Below are 11574 nucleotides of genomic sequence, written 5' to 3' on the forward strand. Positions count from 1 at the left end.
CGGGCGCGGAGCACGGCTGGGCGGCGCGGCGGGCTGCCCGACGGCCGGGCCCGCACTCCACCCCGACAGCATTTCTTAGACGCGATGCAAAAATGTATCACGTTTAGAAAAACATTCAAGCCTGCCCTATAATCAGTTCTCCAAATCAGGGCTTAAGTCACACTTACCAGTATTGCTATTCAAAACTTTTTGCATATCCCTCCTGTAATCCTTTSCTCCTGTTTTTTGACAGTTTGCGAGTGGTCTCAAGCAGGCCAGCCCCGCGGCACCCGCAGCTCCTGGCCGCGGGGTTTCTGCCCTGCAGCAGGGCTGCGCAGCTGAGCCCCAGCCAGGCCCCGCACTGGGGGACCGCAAGCACCCAGCAGCCTGGGGTCACTCACGCCACTTCACAGCACTGCGATCACACCTGGAATAATCCTCCTCCTTTGTATCACTGATCTGAAAACGTATCATTGCTGATAAGATCTGCAAAGGACAAAGGTAGGTGAAATATCAGTGATACCGATTTGACATTGCAAAMTATTGCTTAGCCTGATCTGATCTACTTGTTAGACTGAGCCACGAAACGCATTTAAGGCAGCGAAATTCAAAACACACACTTGGCAGGCGTTTGAAGGGAACGTGGTGCCGTGATACTGAAGCGGTGCTGAGGTATCTGTCCTGGAGGCAGCGTTTTGAAGAGATCTGGGATTGCAACGGATGGACAATTCCGCCTGAGTGCTGCTGCAGCAGGAGAAGCCAATGCATTCATGCATGCCTATATAAACACAGGCTAAGCGGAGAGGTGATGTTACCTCTGAACATACCTTTGGTAAAATCAGTGCCCGAATGTTGTTTCCATCTCAGCCTCCATATTTGAAAAGATGCTGACAAATTATGGTGCAGAAAAGTGCTGCAAAAATGATCTGAAGGCTGAAGGTAACACCTTGTAGTAAGAGTCTTTAAATGTTTAGCTCCTTAGAAGATACATGTGGTAACGTGATTATGATGTGTAATTACAGTAATGGAAGAACAGCTAGACATTTAAAGATTGTAAAGTTTAAAAAGCTTTTACTTAGGCATTTTCTAACCTAAGAGTTCGACTTTACAATCTGAGCACTCATTTTCTGGAGTTTTCCTGCATATTTTCATAGATGATGTAATGAATCATTCCTACTTGCCTAAGTTTATTTTTTTCACAAATACATTTACACTTTTATTATATTTGTTCATGCAAATTATACATTTTGTATTTTTCCTTTATGTTTTGTGATCCCTAGAATATAAATAAATAAATAACCCAAAGCTTATTTCACCTGGGAGTCACTAACAAAAGCATATGGCAATACTGGTAAAAATAAATACCAAATCCTTTGTATCAAAACCTGGTTACGCTCGTGTTTTCTTTGTTACAAAATGGAAAATTAACTTCTGCATTTTTTAATAAATAATAGACCAGTGACATTAATTTAAGAACTTRTCATTTAAAATAAAGTCCAGTTCTGCATCTCCTGCTGTGTATTAGTGAAACTTTCCATAGTTGTGCAAGAGCAAATTAAAAAGAGATGTCTGAAACTCCCATTTCCCTTSCAGCATCCCACTCTTCTGTTGTCCCTACACCTCCTGTACTCATGCAACAGCTCCTGTTTCACACTAGCATATTAAGGTAAAACACACTAGCATACTAAGGTAAGACAAATTTGTATTGCATCTGGCCAGACGGAGTGGCTTTCACACTAGCATATTAAGGTAAGAAAAATTTGAGGGCAATTTACCTTAATATATTGGTTTAGAAAACCGTCGCAATAAAYCGGATTGGGCCAAATTACTTTAGGATGAAAAAACATACTTGCTTCATAGTAAATAAGACTTCTGGCCTGAAGAGTGGTGAGGAGGGTTAAAAACTAGAACTTTGGCCATCCCTTTTTAAGTTGCCATCACGTACCTGTCAGAGCCTTTACTTAATATAAATAATGTAATTCTGTTTGTCAGAGAAATATAAGTAATTGTTACTTAGTAATTTCTCATTTTCCAACTGCAGCATTATACTCTAAAGTCTTTTATGTTTACTTAATGCTTTAAAAATATGAAACTTGGAATTAAAAATCAATCAATGAGTAGAATATAACTGATGCAAGGATCTCAGCATAACTCAAAGGATATCTCAAAGGATATGTTAAAACTGTACATCTGAGTAGCATGATAGCATTCCAATGGGCTTTTAATGTTGAAACTTAAGACATCTTAATTTCAAAAACACAGGAGAATTGTTATGTCAAGAGAGGTAATTTGAAATAATTCTGCTGGTATAAAATCCTACTGGAAGTGAGGTACAGATATTTTTACTTTGGTGCAGCTAATTGAGGTCAGTGCTACCTTTTGTAGCCATGATTAGCTATATCAAAGTAACTAGTCCAGAGCATTATCTCTATTTTTTTTTTTTTTTTTAATTTTGATAATCACCTCAGATTAATAGGTGTTCAAGCTTTTTTTTTTCCCCCCCCCTCTCTCTAAGTAAAGACACTGGTCTAGCAGTGACAGTTTGAATGGCATCATTATGAACRTCACAGTCGATAGTTTTAGTAGAAACTTTTATCTAATGTGCTTTTCTCCCTCAATCACAAATAGCTGCCTTTTTCACCTCARATGTCCAGTACTCCAATTATTCTCCACATAAAGGCTAAGCTGTTTAGCTTTCCTATGCTGAATTTCTACAATTCAGTTTCATATGATCAATGAAAAGATACATCTTCCTCACACCAAAAAAGGAAAATGTACGGACAATACAAAATGTATTTACATATAATAGTAACAGTTTGCTGGGCAAACTATGATTTATTTTCATATTTAATTCATCGTGAAAAACCAATTCTGAATTTAACTGCACAATAGCTGTTATAGTGCCAGAGAATTCCATGCTGTGCACGCATTTCACAGAGACTCTTTCAATGTGTCTGTAAGAGGTACCAAAGAGAATTCATGTATGTGCTCAGAAACAAATTACAGGTTTACATACAAGAAGGGCACCCTCAGAATAATATTTAACATGATTGCCTTTTATGGTATTAGAAGAGCAGAACAAAATGGAGATAAAGCCTCTCAGGGTTCTACCAGCAGAGCTGTTTGTTATCTCACAGTTCTTTCATTTTTGACTTCAACAGCTTAGTAGCTGAAAACTTGTCCAGAACAAAGGTAGAATGCCACATACCACCCAGTTTAGCTGGATGCAGAACAGCAGCTTCTCTTCAGTCCTATGGAGAATCACGCTAATCACATTCTGTTGCTTCTGTGATTAGGCCTATGTCTGGAAAAAAAGGAATTCTCTCTCTCTCTCTCTCTCTCTCTCTCTCTCTCTCTCTCAGGAAGTTTCTTAGTTCTGGCAGCCTTTTATGATTTTGTTTCCATCTCTGAAATCTGAGACAAAAAACAGTGAGAGCTATTACTCTGCTGTTCTGGGATACATTCCTAGTCAGGTCTGCGGTATCTCTCCCTTCCTCTGTACCTAAATCAAGAAGCTTTTGAAACAGTACTATGAACAAAGTCAGCTGGATTTAGGTCCTGCTGTCCACAGAAAAGCTCTGCATCTAGATATATTTAACTGGGGCTTGATTTCAGCACTTCCCTATTTGTGTCAGTAGAACAATACTTTTGATCACAGCAACTGAAAAATTTTTGCTCTCATTGGTAGCTTCCTCTAGGGAAGAGTTTAGCTCACAGCTGTTTTTCTGCTTTCACTGTTCCACCCTCTGCTCCTTCCGCTCATCTGTTCAGATTATTTCAGCCACTGAAATTCTTTGGCTCTTCTCTCTTCTTCCCACAGAGGTTATGGCTGTCCTCATAGTCTCATGCTTATTGTGCAAACTTCTAATAGTTTCAAAGACCTGTTTTGCAAAACAGGAACCTCAGACTAAGCTGAAATATAATGGTAGCACAGGTCACTTAACACTGTGGGACTAGGGAAATCAGATTTCTCACTTTTCCTGCTCAGTTTCACTGTTGTTTTTGTTAGCTTGGGCCTCTCCTTTTAAGCTTCTATTCTAATGCTTGATTTGGAGGACTCCTTCAAGCAAGATAATTTTATAACTTTTAGGAGCTTTCCTTCAACATAGCTACTTTTATTCTGTCAGATTCAATGTCACACAGAATAATAATTTGGTAAAGAATTCTTGAATTACTGATTGAAGAAAACTTGTTCTATAGTGAGTAAAATCAGCAACACCTTGTATTCAATAGCTTTATGTCTCTTTTGGATTTGCAGATGTCTAAAGGTGTAAGTCCCAATTTATAAATTTTTTTCTATAAAAATCGCATTCATAGTATTTATCCAATATGCAATTATCTGATATCTAATTCTGGCTTTGCTTGTGATGTTATCCTTTGCATAAYGGGCGAATAGTAGAAGGTTTTTCATCTCTGCCACCAATTTTCAGGTAATAAAATTTCATTGTATTATTACCCTCAGTTAGTTTTGTTTGAAATGGGCTAACATGTTCAAAATCTATTCAGGAAAAGAGAGGAAGGGGAACAAATAGGTAAGCACACAGATGTAAACACAGGAATTATATTGCTCTGCTTATGAAACCAGGCTAAAAGTTGGTTACATGGCTTAACAGGACAAAATAAGAATGAAGCTTAGTATCAAGTTACAAACAACACCTATTTCACTAAGTGCTCTGGATTAGCTCTTGCAATTGCTGTCCATAGCAGATCCTGCACTGAGCTTCAGTTATTTTGCTGGTAACACACACAGAAATTTATCCATATTGGTGATGTTCAGTCTCCTATGATACTTCTTTGTAAAGTAGTATCATAGATGTAGATGCCGCCGTGTAAGCGTTAACAGGACAACACAAAAGAATATTAATCAGTGATATCAAGTAAAATATTCTAAATGTAATCACATTTACTGCAATTGCTTCTATTAATAATTTGTCTCCTGTGCTCTTTTCTGTCTACTGTTTCCCAGCTCAGTTTCAATTCTTCCCCTTTCCTATGCTTTGCTTCCCTGTCTGCCCACGTATTTCCAACCCCTTCTACTACATACTTTTTCCAAAATTTATCAGAAACTGACCTTTATGTAAGGTCTGGTCTTGCAGACAGCACCTTGGAGAACTCAGCATTTGTATGTGCTATTCTCTTGTCAGTTTGCCAGGAGTATACTCTTGAGAGTCTKGGAAAAGAGGATGACAAATAACCCCTATCATCTACCATAGGAATTGCTGTTCTAAAGGGAAGGTGGATTTACTCTGTGAATGTGTACTTAAACTCAGGTCCTAAAGGATTTTCTATTTATTACTTTTTAGTCAGAATCAGCACAGCTTCATTATGCAGAAACAGACACTGCTTAGAAAAGAAAGAAAAAGGTAGGATATTTCATACCTAACTGCAGAAGCTGGACTGTAAATGAACATAGAAGGCTGAATTGTAAGGCAGAGGCACAGCATGGCAAGAGTAGATCTAAATAACCCAACAATTCTCTTTCATCTTTACGGATCAACTGCAGATTAGTATTAATTCCTATTTAACAAATTCTTGACTTTTTGGTGGCTGGGTAGATTGTTTTCTGCTGCTCCAGTGAAACAGAAAAGCAGCAAGAGATGAATAGTAAACTTTGTCTGGAATAAGAAAAGTGTTGTTTTATTCAGTCCATGCAGGTGTCATGATCCATGAACACACATACATAGACACTGCTCAGAAGACAGCCAACTGCATACATGCAGCACAAGAAGAAAAAAAAACCTCAGATACTTCTCTTCAAATATATCTATCTATCCCAGCAGTGTAAGTCATATGAACTGAGAGGAAGTCCGTACTTTAGTGCTGAGTGTTAAGAAAAACAAAAYAGCTGAACAATGTACCACACTTCTCTATAATGCTAATGAGTAATAATAATAAAAAAAAATCTATGATAGCTCAGAGGCAAGGCTTGTACTTTCAGAACAAGTAAAATTTGGATTCTAGCCTTGCTCCTGCAGGAAATCTGCGCATAGTCACGCTTCTGAATTCCTGAAGTACCACTGGTAGTTGAGATACTGATACGGGCTACTAATTAGAAAAAAAACATATTCACTACACACACTCTGCCTCACTTTCAGCAATTGAATTAACGTGGAGGAATCTTTTAAGGGACCCTATGAGAGGCTGCCTATATAAAAAATTACTTTTGGTTACAGGAAACAAAAAAAAGTAATTTAGTGTAGAGTGAAAAATCATAATGTATCATATGCAGCCTCCTGTTTGAAGTCTGTGAATGTATGTGACAAATCCCTATATCTCCGAGAACTCCTGCTCATTCTGAATTTCTCATATAGCCCTGTTTCAACTTCCATAGCTCTAGAGGCAATTGCTGAAAATGAGTGAACTGTTTCATTTCCTGTGCACAAAAATATCCAGTTTGAATTAATGGTCTGAAATATTTAAAGATCTGAACCAAACAATCCTTTGCATGATACACATGGGTCTTTACTGTTCAAGCAGTAAGTGATAATTTGGCTACCCAGATTGCTAGTAGACTAGTAAATGTGCCAAAATGTCCTTTTAGATTTATGTGAACACTTTGAGATCAGTGAAAACTGACTTTACTTACCTGAGAGAAGATGTAGTCTGATGATTAAGACATTTCATTGCCTTATGACTTCCTGGCTGTCTCTCTGCTCCTGATATGACAATTTATCTACTGGCAGTCAAGTATTCGCATTTTTTTATGGAGTCACCTGAAGAAAAAAACATTATGACAAAAGAATATAAAGGTAGAAGCAAAATAGCTGCAAAAGAAGGCAGTAACAACCAGATGCTAGTAACATGTCTTAGAGACCAGTTTGAGACAAGTTAGAATTTCTTCTTTGCCCTTTAGGCTCCCTCTCTTTCTGCTCATCCTTTTCTTCCCTGTACAAAATAGCTAGTTAATGTAGACTGGTGCAGAAGGCAAGATTTTTCATATGATTTTGTTTTTTATTTAGGGTATTTATTTAGCATAGAGCACCAGTTCAGAAAAAGCACCGTCGAAGATGGAAGTTTATCAAAGACTGCTGTATATAAAATATTTGCTCCAACCTGCAATAGGATGATAGAATTATGGACACAAAAGTTTTATATTTGAAGAAATTCTAGTAGTATTTGTCTGGAAATCAATCTCTAAGTAGAAAATACTGAATGAAGTATCTGATAAAAACAGCCAGGAAAATAAGGGAAGTTCACTAGTACAGTTTTTCTCTGTACTTCTATAGCAACAGGTCAGACAGTGTTAGAGGGCAGATGTATTAATTTAACATTTCTGCAGATTCTGTTGAGGAGGACTGTCTCAGATTCAATGGAATGTTTTGTTTGGAAACAGATGATAATCTGTTCTTACAGTTAGAGCTTAGTTTTGTAAGTGCACAGTTGAAAATATCAATGTTAGTGAGGTCTTTCTCAGGGCAGGGTGGTTCCCCCTCCACCCCTCCCATCAAGCTGGAAGCAAAGCATAGTAAAAACAGTGTTCTTTCAAATTTTTGTTACAAATATTATGGACTGTTCTTTACAACAAGAATTCGTTTTTAGTCAGGTAATGAGCCATAATGGCTAGAGAACACTTTCTGCCTCACTGGCAGTATTTGAAGGCACAATGCATCCACCAGGCTACTGAAAGGTTTTATGTGAGCTGGGGAAAGTGCCAAAGGTCAGTTGGCCTTGTTCGTCCTTCTGAAAGCAAAAGTAGGCTAAGTTACAGCTCATTATCATGCTATCATCCATACTAGGCCCTACTAGCTGCAAGCTTAAAGTTCAATTTGTGAAGTGTGAGTTTATTTGTATAGGGCAGTATACGCATTTTAATTCTGCTAGTCAAGTTCCTAAATTCGTTACAGTCAAGGCCTGCAGTTTACAGACCCTGCCCAACTTTTTCTTTTCTTGCTAAAGAAGGCATCACGAACAAAGCTCTCCTTCCATTAAGTCCCTGCATGAAGTCATAGTTATACATATAACATGACAAATATATTTATAGCAGTTTAAAATGCCTTTGCTTATTTATCTTCTGTGGATTTAATTCAGTTAAGAAATCATTACAACTCAAGATAGCAAGGCCAGTTTTAGGCTGCAGCTGAAGTGCTAATGGCTAGAGTTTTCAACATAACTGGAGAGCTCCTACAGTACTTTAAATTACTATCTTTCAGAAAACTCAAAAAACAACTAAATAGAAGAGTTCAAATGCATACACATCATCATGTAGAGTTTAAACAATTACATGCTTACTCATCTATGACTGGCATCTCTGAACAGCTCCAAGGGAAACAAAATCATCTCATTCTCAATTTGGCTTTTTGTCTTGTTTTGCTTTCTAAGGCTGAAATCCATACAGTAAAGCAAGTTCAAAGATTKTTGTTGTTGTTGTTGTTTTAKCTGCTTTTTAATAAATACTCTAGGTTCGGACTGCTTTAAACATTTCCTGATAGTAACAGATAGAGAACAAATATTTCATGCTTGTGTAGCTTAAAGATAGCTCATCTCCAATTCTTTAACTTTGGAAAAAAGATACCAAATATGGAAATCTTAAACTAGAAGGAATTTCAGAAAGTTATGAGCAGTGCAAGTGGAAGATTGGAATTAAAAATTCAAGTCATTCTTAATTTTAGTGCCTGTTCTATTTCAGTATGCAGTAAATGCATATTGTGCAAATAAAATATTTTTAAAAATCTGATTTATTATAATAGCTTAGAAGAAGTCTTAATTATTCTTTCATATAGAAATAACTACTGAAGTAATCACCATAAGTAAGCCTAAAATGCAATCGAAAAGCACTGGGTATGAGCAATGTCGGTTTCAGAAGTTTCACGCCTTTGCATAACTGCTGAATACGAAATGCTGTATCCAACTTTTGAACATTGCCTGGTCAATGGAGCAATAAATTAGTTCTAAAATTTCCATGTTTAGAAACACAAGATTAAAGGATCTATAGAAAGAGCAAATCTTGATTATCTATAGAAGTTAATCCAGTATCAGTATTGCATGCATTTTCTTGTATTTCTTGTGTTGCATTTCATTTGTAATTGGCTACAGCTACAAACACAGAAAATGTAGGAAGGATATGGAATCATATACCACTTTTTGTTACCAATAAATTACGCCCTTTTTATTTTTACAGCTTCTAGAAAGTCATGTCCTCTGTGAAAAGCCAAATGATACTTTCAGAAATTGATCTATTACTCGATTATTGAAATTATTTCAACAAACTTAGTGAAAATTAAGATGTACCTACCTCACTGTGAAGAAAATAGCTGTGTTTTCAGAGGCTAGCTCAGCTGGCAGAAGCTGAGGCAGATGAACTGTAAGCATACAGCAACCTCTTGTGGTAAAAACACTATATGCATAATAATAATAGCTACTGAAATTTCTGTAAGATCTGCTTGATATCAGATTCATCTGCTGATGAATCGTAGACCCCTATAACATCCTCTGAAGTCTTAGCAAACAAGAAGAGCTGGAGAATAGGAAATACTCAAACTTCATAATTCTAATAGTTCTTCTCTTCAACCCAAAAAGTGAACTAAAATTGRAAATCTTAAAAATGAAGTGCTGGATTGAAATCTCTGTTAATAATGAAGTTGTCTGATTTTTTTTTCCACTAAAATACATCAGTCTCTGTCCAGTTTTGACATGAATAATATACTCACTAGCATGTTGAATCACTGCTGTCTGCATGGTTTTGCTGAATAAAAGGAAAACTATGACTCATGAAAACAAAAGTCAAAGTGCCTTTACAGTTTACAGTAGCTGCACAAGACTGAAAACTGATGCCACGTATGTGCCTGCTTCAGTAACGTATTCTGCAGAATACTGGTGTAGGAGCAGCCTTTTAACTGAGAGTAGGGAACACAAGAACTACTCAGACAAAGTTTTAGGCCTTGAAATTCAAATACCATAAAAGCAGAACTACTGGAAGTCTGTGTGTCTGCAAAGAATTCCATCGCACTTACTTTCCATCAAGAAAACTTAACTCACAAATCATCCAAAAGGTTTTCTGGAAAACAAACTGTATTTCTTCCCTATGTTCTGAATTCAGCTGTGATCCATATTTTAAAAATGAAAGCAAAGTAATATGTTAAGACTAGAATTAAATAAAACAAACTACCTGTAACAAAATAAAAAAAACCCAAGAATACTACAAGGAATCACTTCAGAGGTATCAGAGTCACAAAAATTGTGCAGCTCTGCAGAGAAGGACCTGGGAGTGCTGGTGGATGACAAGTTGACCATGAGCCAGCAATGTGCCCTTATGGCTAAGAAAGCCAATGGTCTCCTGGGGTGCATCAGGAAGAGTGCTGCCAGCAGGTCGAGGGAGGTGATCCTACCCCTCTACTCAGCCCTGGTGAGGCCTCATCTCGAGTACTGTGTCCAGTTGTGGGCTCCCCAGGACAAGAGAGACATGGAGCTACTGGAGAGAGTCCAGTGTAGGGCTATGAAGATGATCAGAGGGCTGGAGCATCTGCCCTATGAGGAACGGCTGCGAGAGCTGGGCCTCTTCAGCCTGGGGAAGAGAAGGCTGAGGGGGGATCTGATCAATGTGTACAAGTACCTGAAGGGAGGGTTGTCAAGGGGATGGGGACAAACTCTGTTCAGTTGTCCCCTGTGTCAGGACAAGAGCAATGGGCAGAAATTGAAGCACAGGAAGTTCCACCTGACCGTGAGGGGGAATTTCTTCCCTATGAGAGTGACGGAGCCCTGGAACAGGTTGTCCAGGGAGGTTGTGGAGTCTTCTTCTCTGGAGATCTTCAAGGCCCACCTGGATGCAACCCTGTCTAACACGCTCTAGATGACCCTGCTGAGCAGGGGGGTTGGACTAGATGATCTCCAGAGGTCCCTTCCAACCTTACTGATTCTATGAAACAGAAACTAAAAGGACACACAAAACGGAAGGCATAAACATGATGAAAAAAACAAGTCAAATCTAGAATTTAAAAGTTCAAAATATAATTTGTTTGCTGTTTAGTTCCTGTTATTAACAATACTGGCATAAGCAGGAYACTAGTCAAAGTTTAGAAACCTAAAATAAATAAATAAACGAGACAGAGAAACTACTGTACCTGACAAGGCACCTGTCAAGATAAAAACAGCTGAGTAAGACAGATCAACTTTGTTGAAAAGGGAGTGTTCTTAGTTACCGACTGTTTTTAATTACAAAGTATATTTTAAGTAGAGTTTACTTTGCTCTCTATACATTTTCATATTCTCTTTGAAGACTTCAGTAAGAGCTATTGACATACAAAGCAAATATTGAAATGCTGCTTGTAATAATGCCACAGGGGGCAACATCCTACAAAAGCAGTAACAGAAATAGTTCTGTTGCCAAGATTTCTTGCTTTACAGGAGGTATATTAGCAGAAGGGGTGACCGCAGCCGCTCTACATTTAGCGCAACTGACCAACTAAGCTTGATAAACTTAGGCCTCTATCCTGGCTTCTTGTTAAGTCCTTTTTCTACTTGAAAATTTTATGCAGATAGAATAAGGAAGCCATTTTACATAAAAGCAGGTTCTCGTAGGCTGGTAAAAACTACCATTACCTCACTCCACATGTCCTCTGTACATATGCAGATCCTAGGCACTGCTGCAACACACGTGAG

The 11574-nt window shown here is 37.9% G+C and overlaps 1 protein-coding gene across 3 annotated transcripts in view; it reads right to left on the minus strand.

Annotated features, from left to right (window-relative positions):
* Positions 1-250, minus strand: part of TANC1 (tetratricopeptide repeat, ankyrin repeat and coiled-coil containing 1) — a 106046-nt gene extending 105796 nt beyond the window's left edge. For all 3 annotated transcript variants that reach the window (XM_085304310.1, XM_085304314.1, XM_085304309.1), the window contains exon 1: positions 168-250. In XM_085304310.1, the coding sequence (XP_085160436.1) occupies positions 168-195 (28 nt within the window). In that variant the 5' untranslated portion in view covers positions 196-250. The remainder of the gene's footprint in view (positions 1-167) is intronic.
* Between the last annotated feature and the right edge of the window lie 11324 nt (positions 251-11574).

This window comes from Rhea americana, unplaced genomic scaffold (genome assembly GCF_003343005.1).
Source record: "Rhea americana isolate MKP2758 unplaced genomic scaffold, rheAme1 scaffold_206, whole genome shotgun sequence".
NCBI classification, from domain to species: domain Eukaryota; kingdom Metazoa; phylum Chordata; class Aves; order Rheiformes; family Rheidae; genus Rhea; species Rhea americana.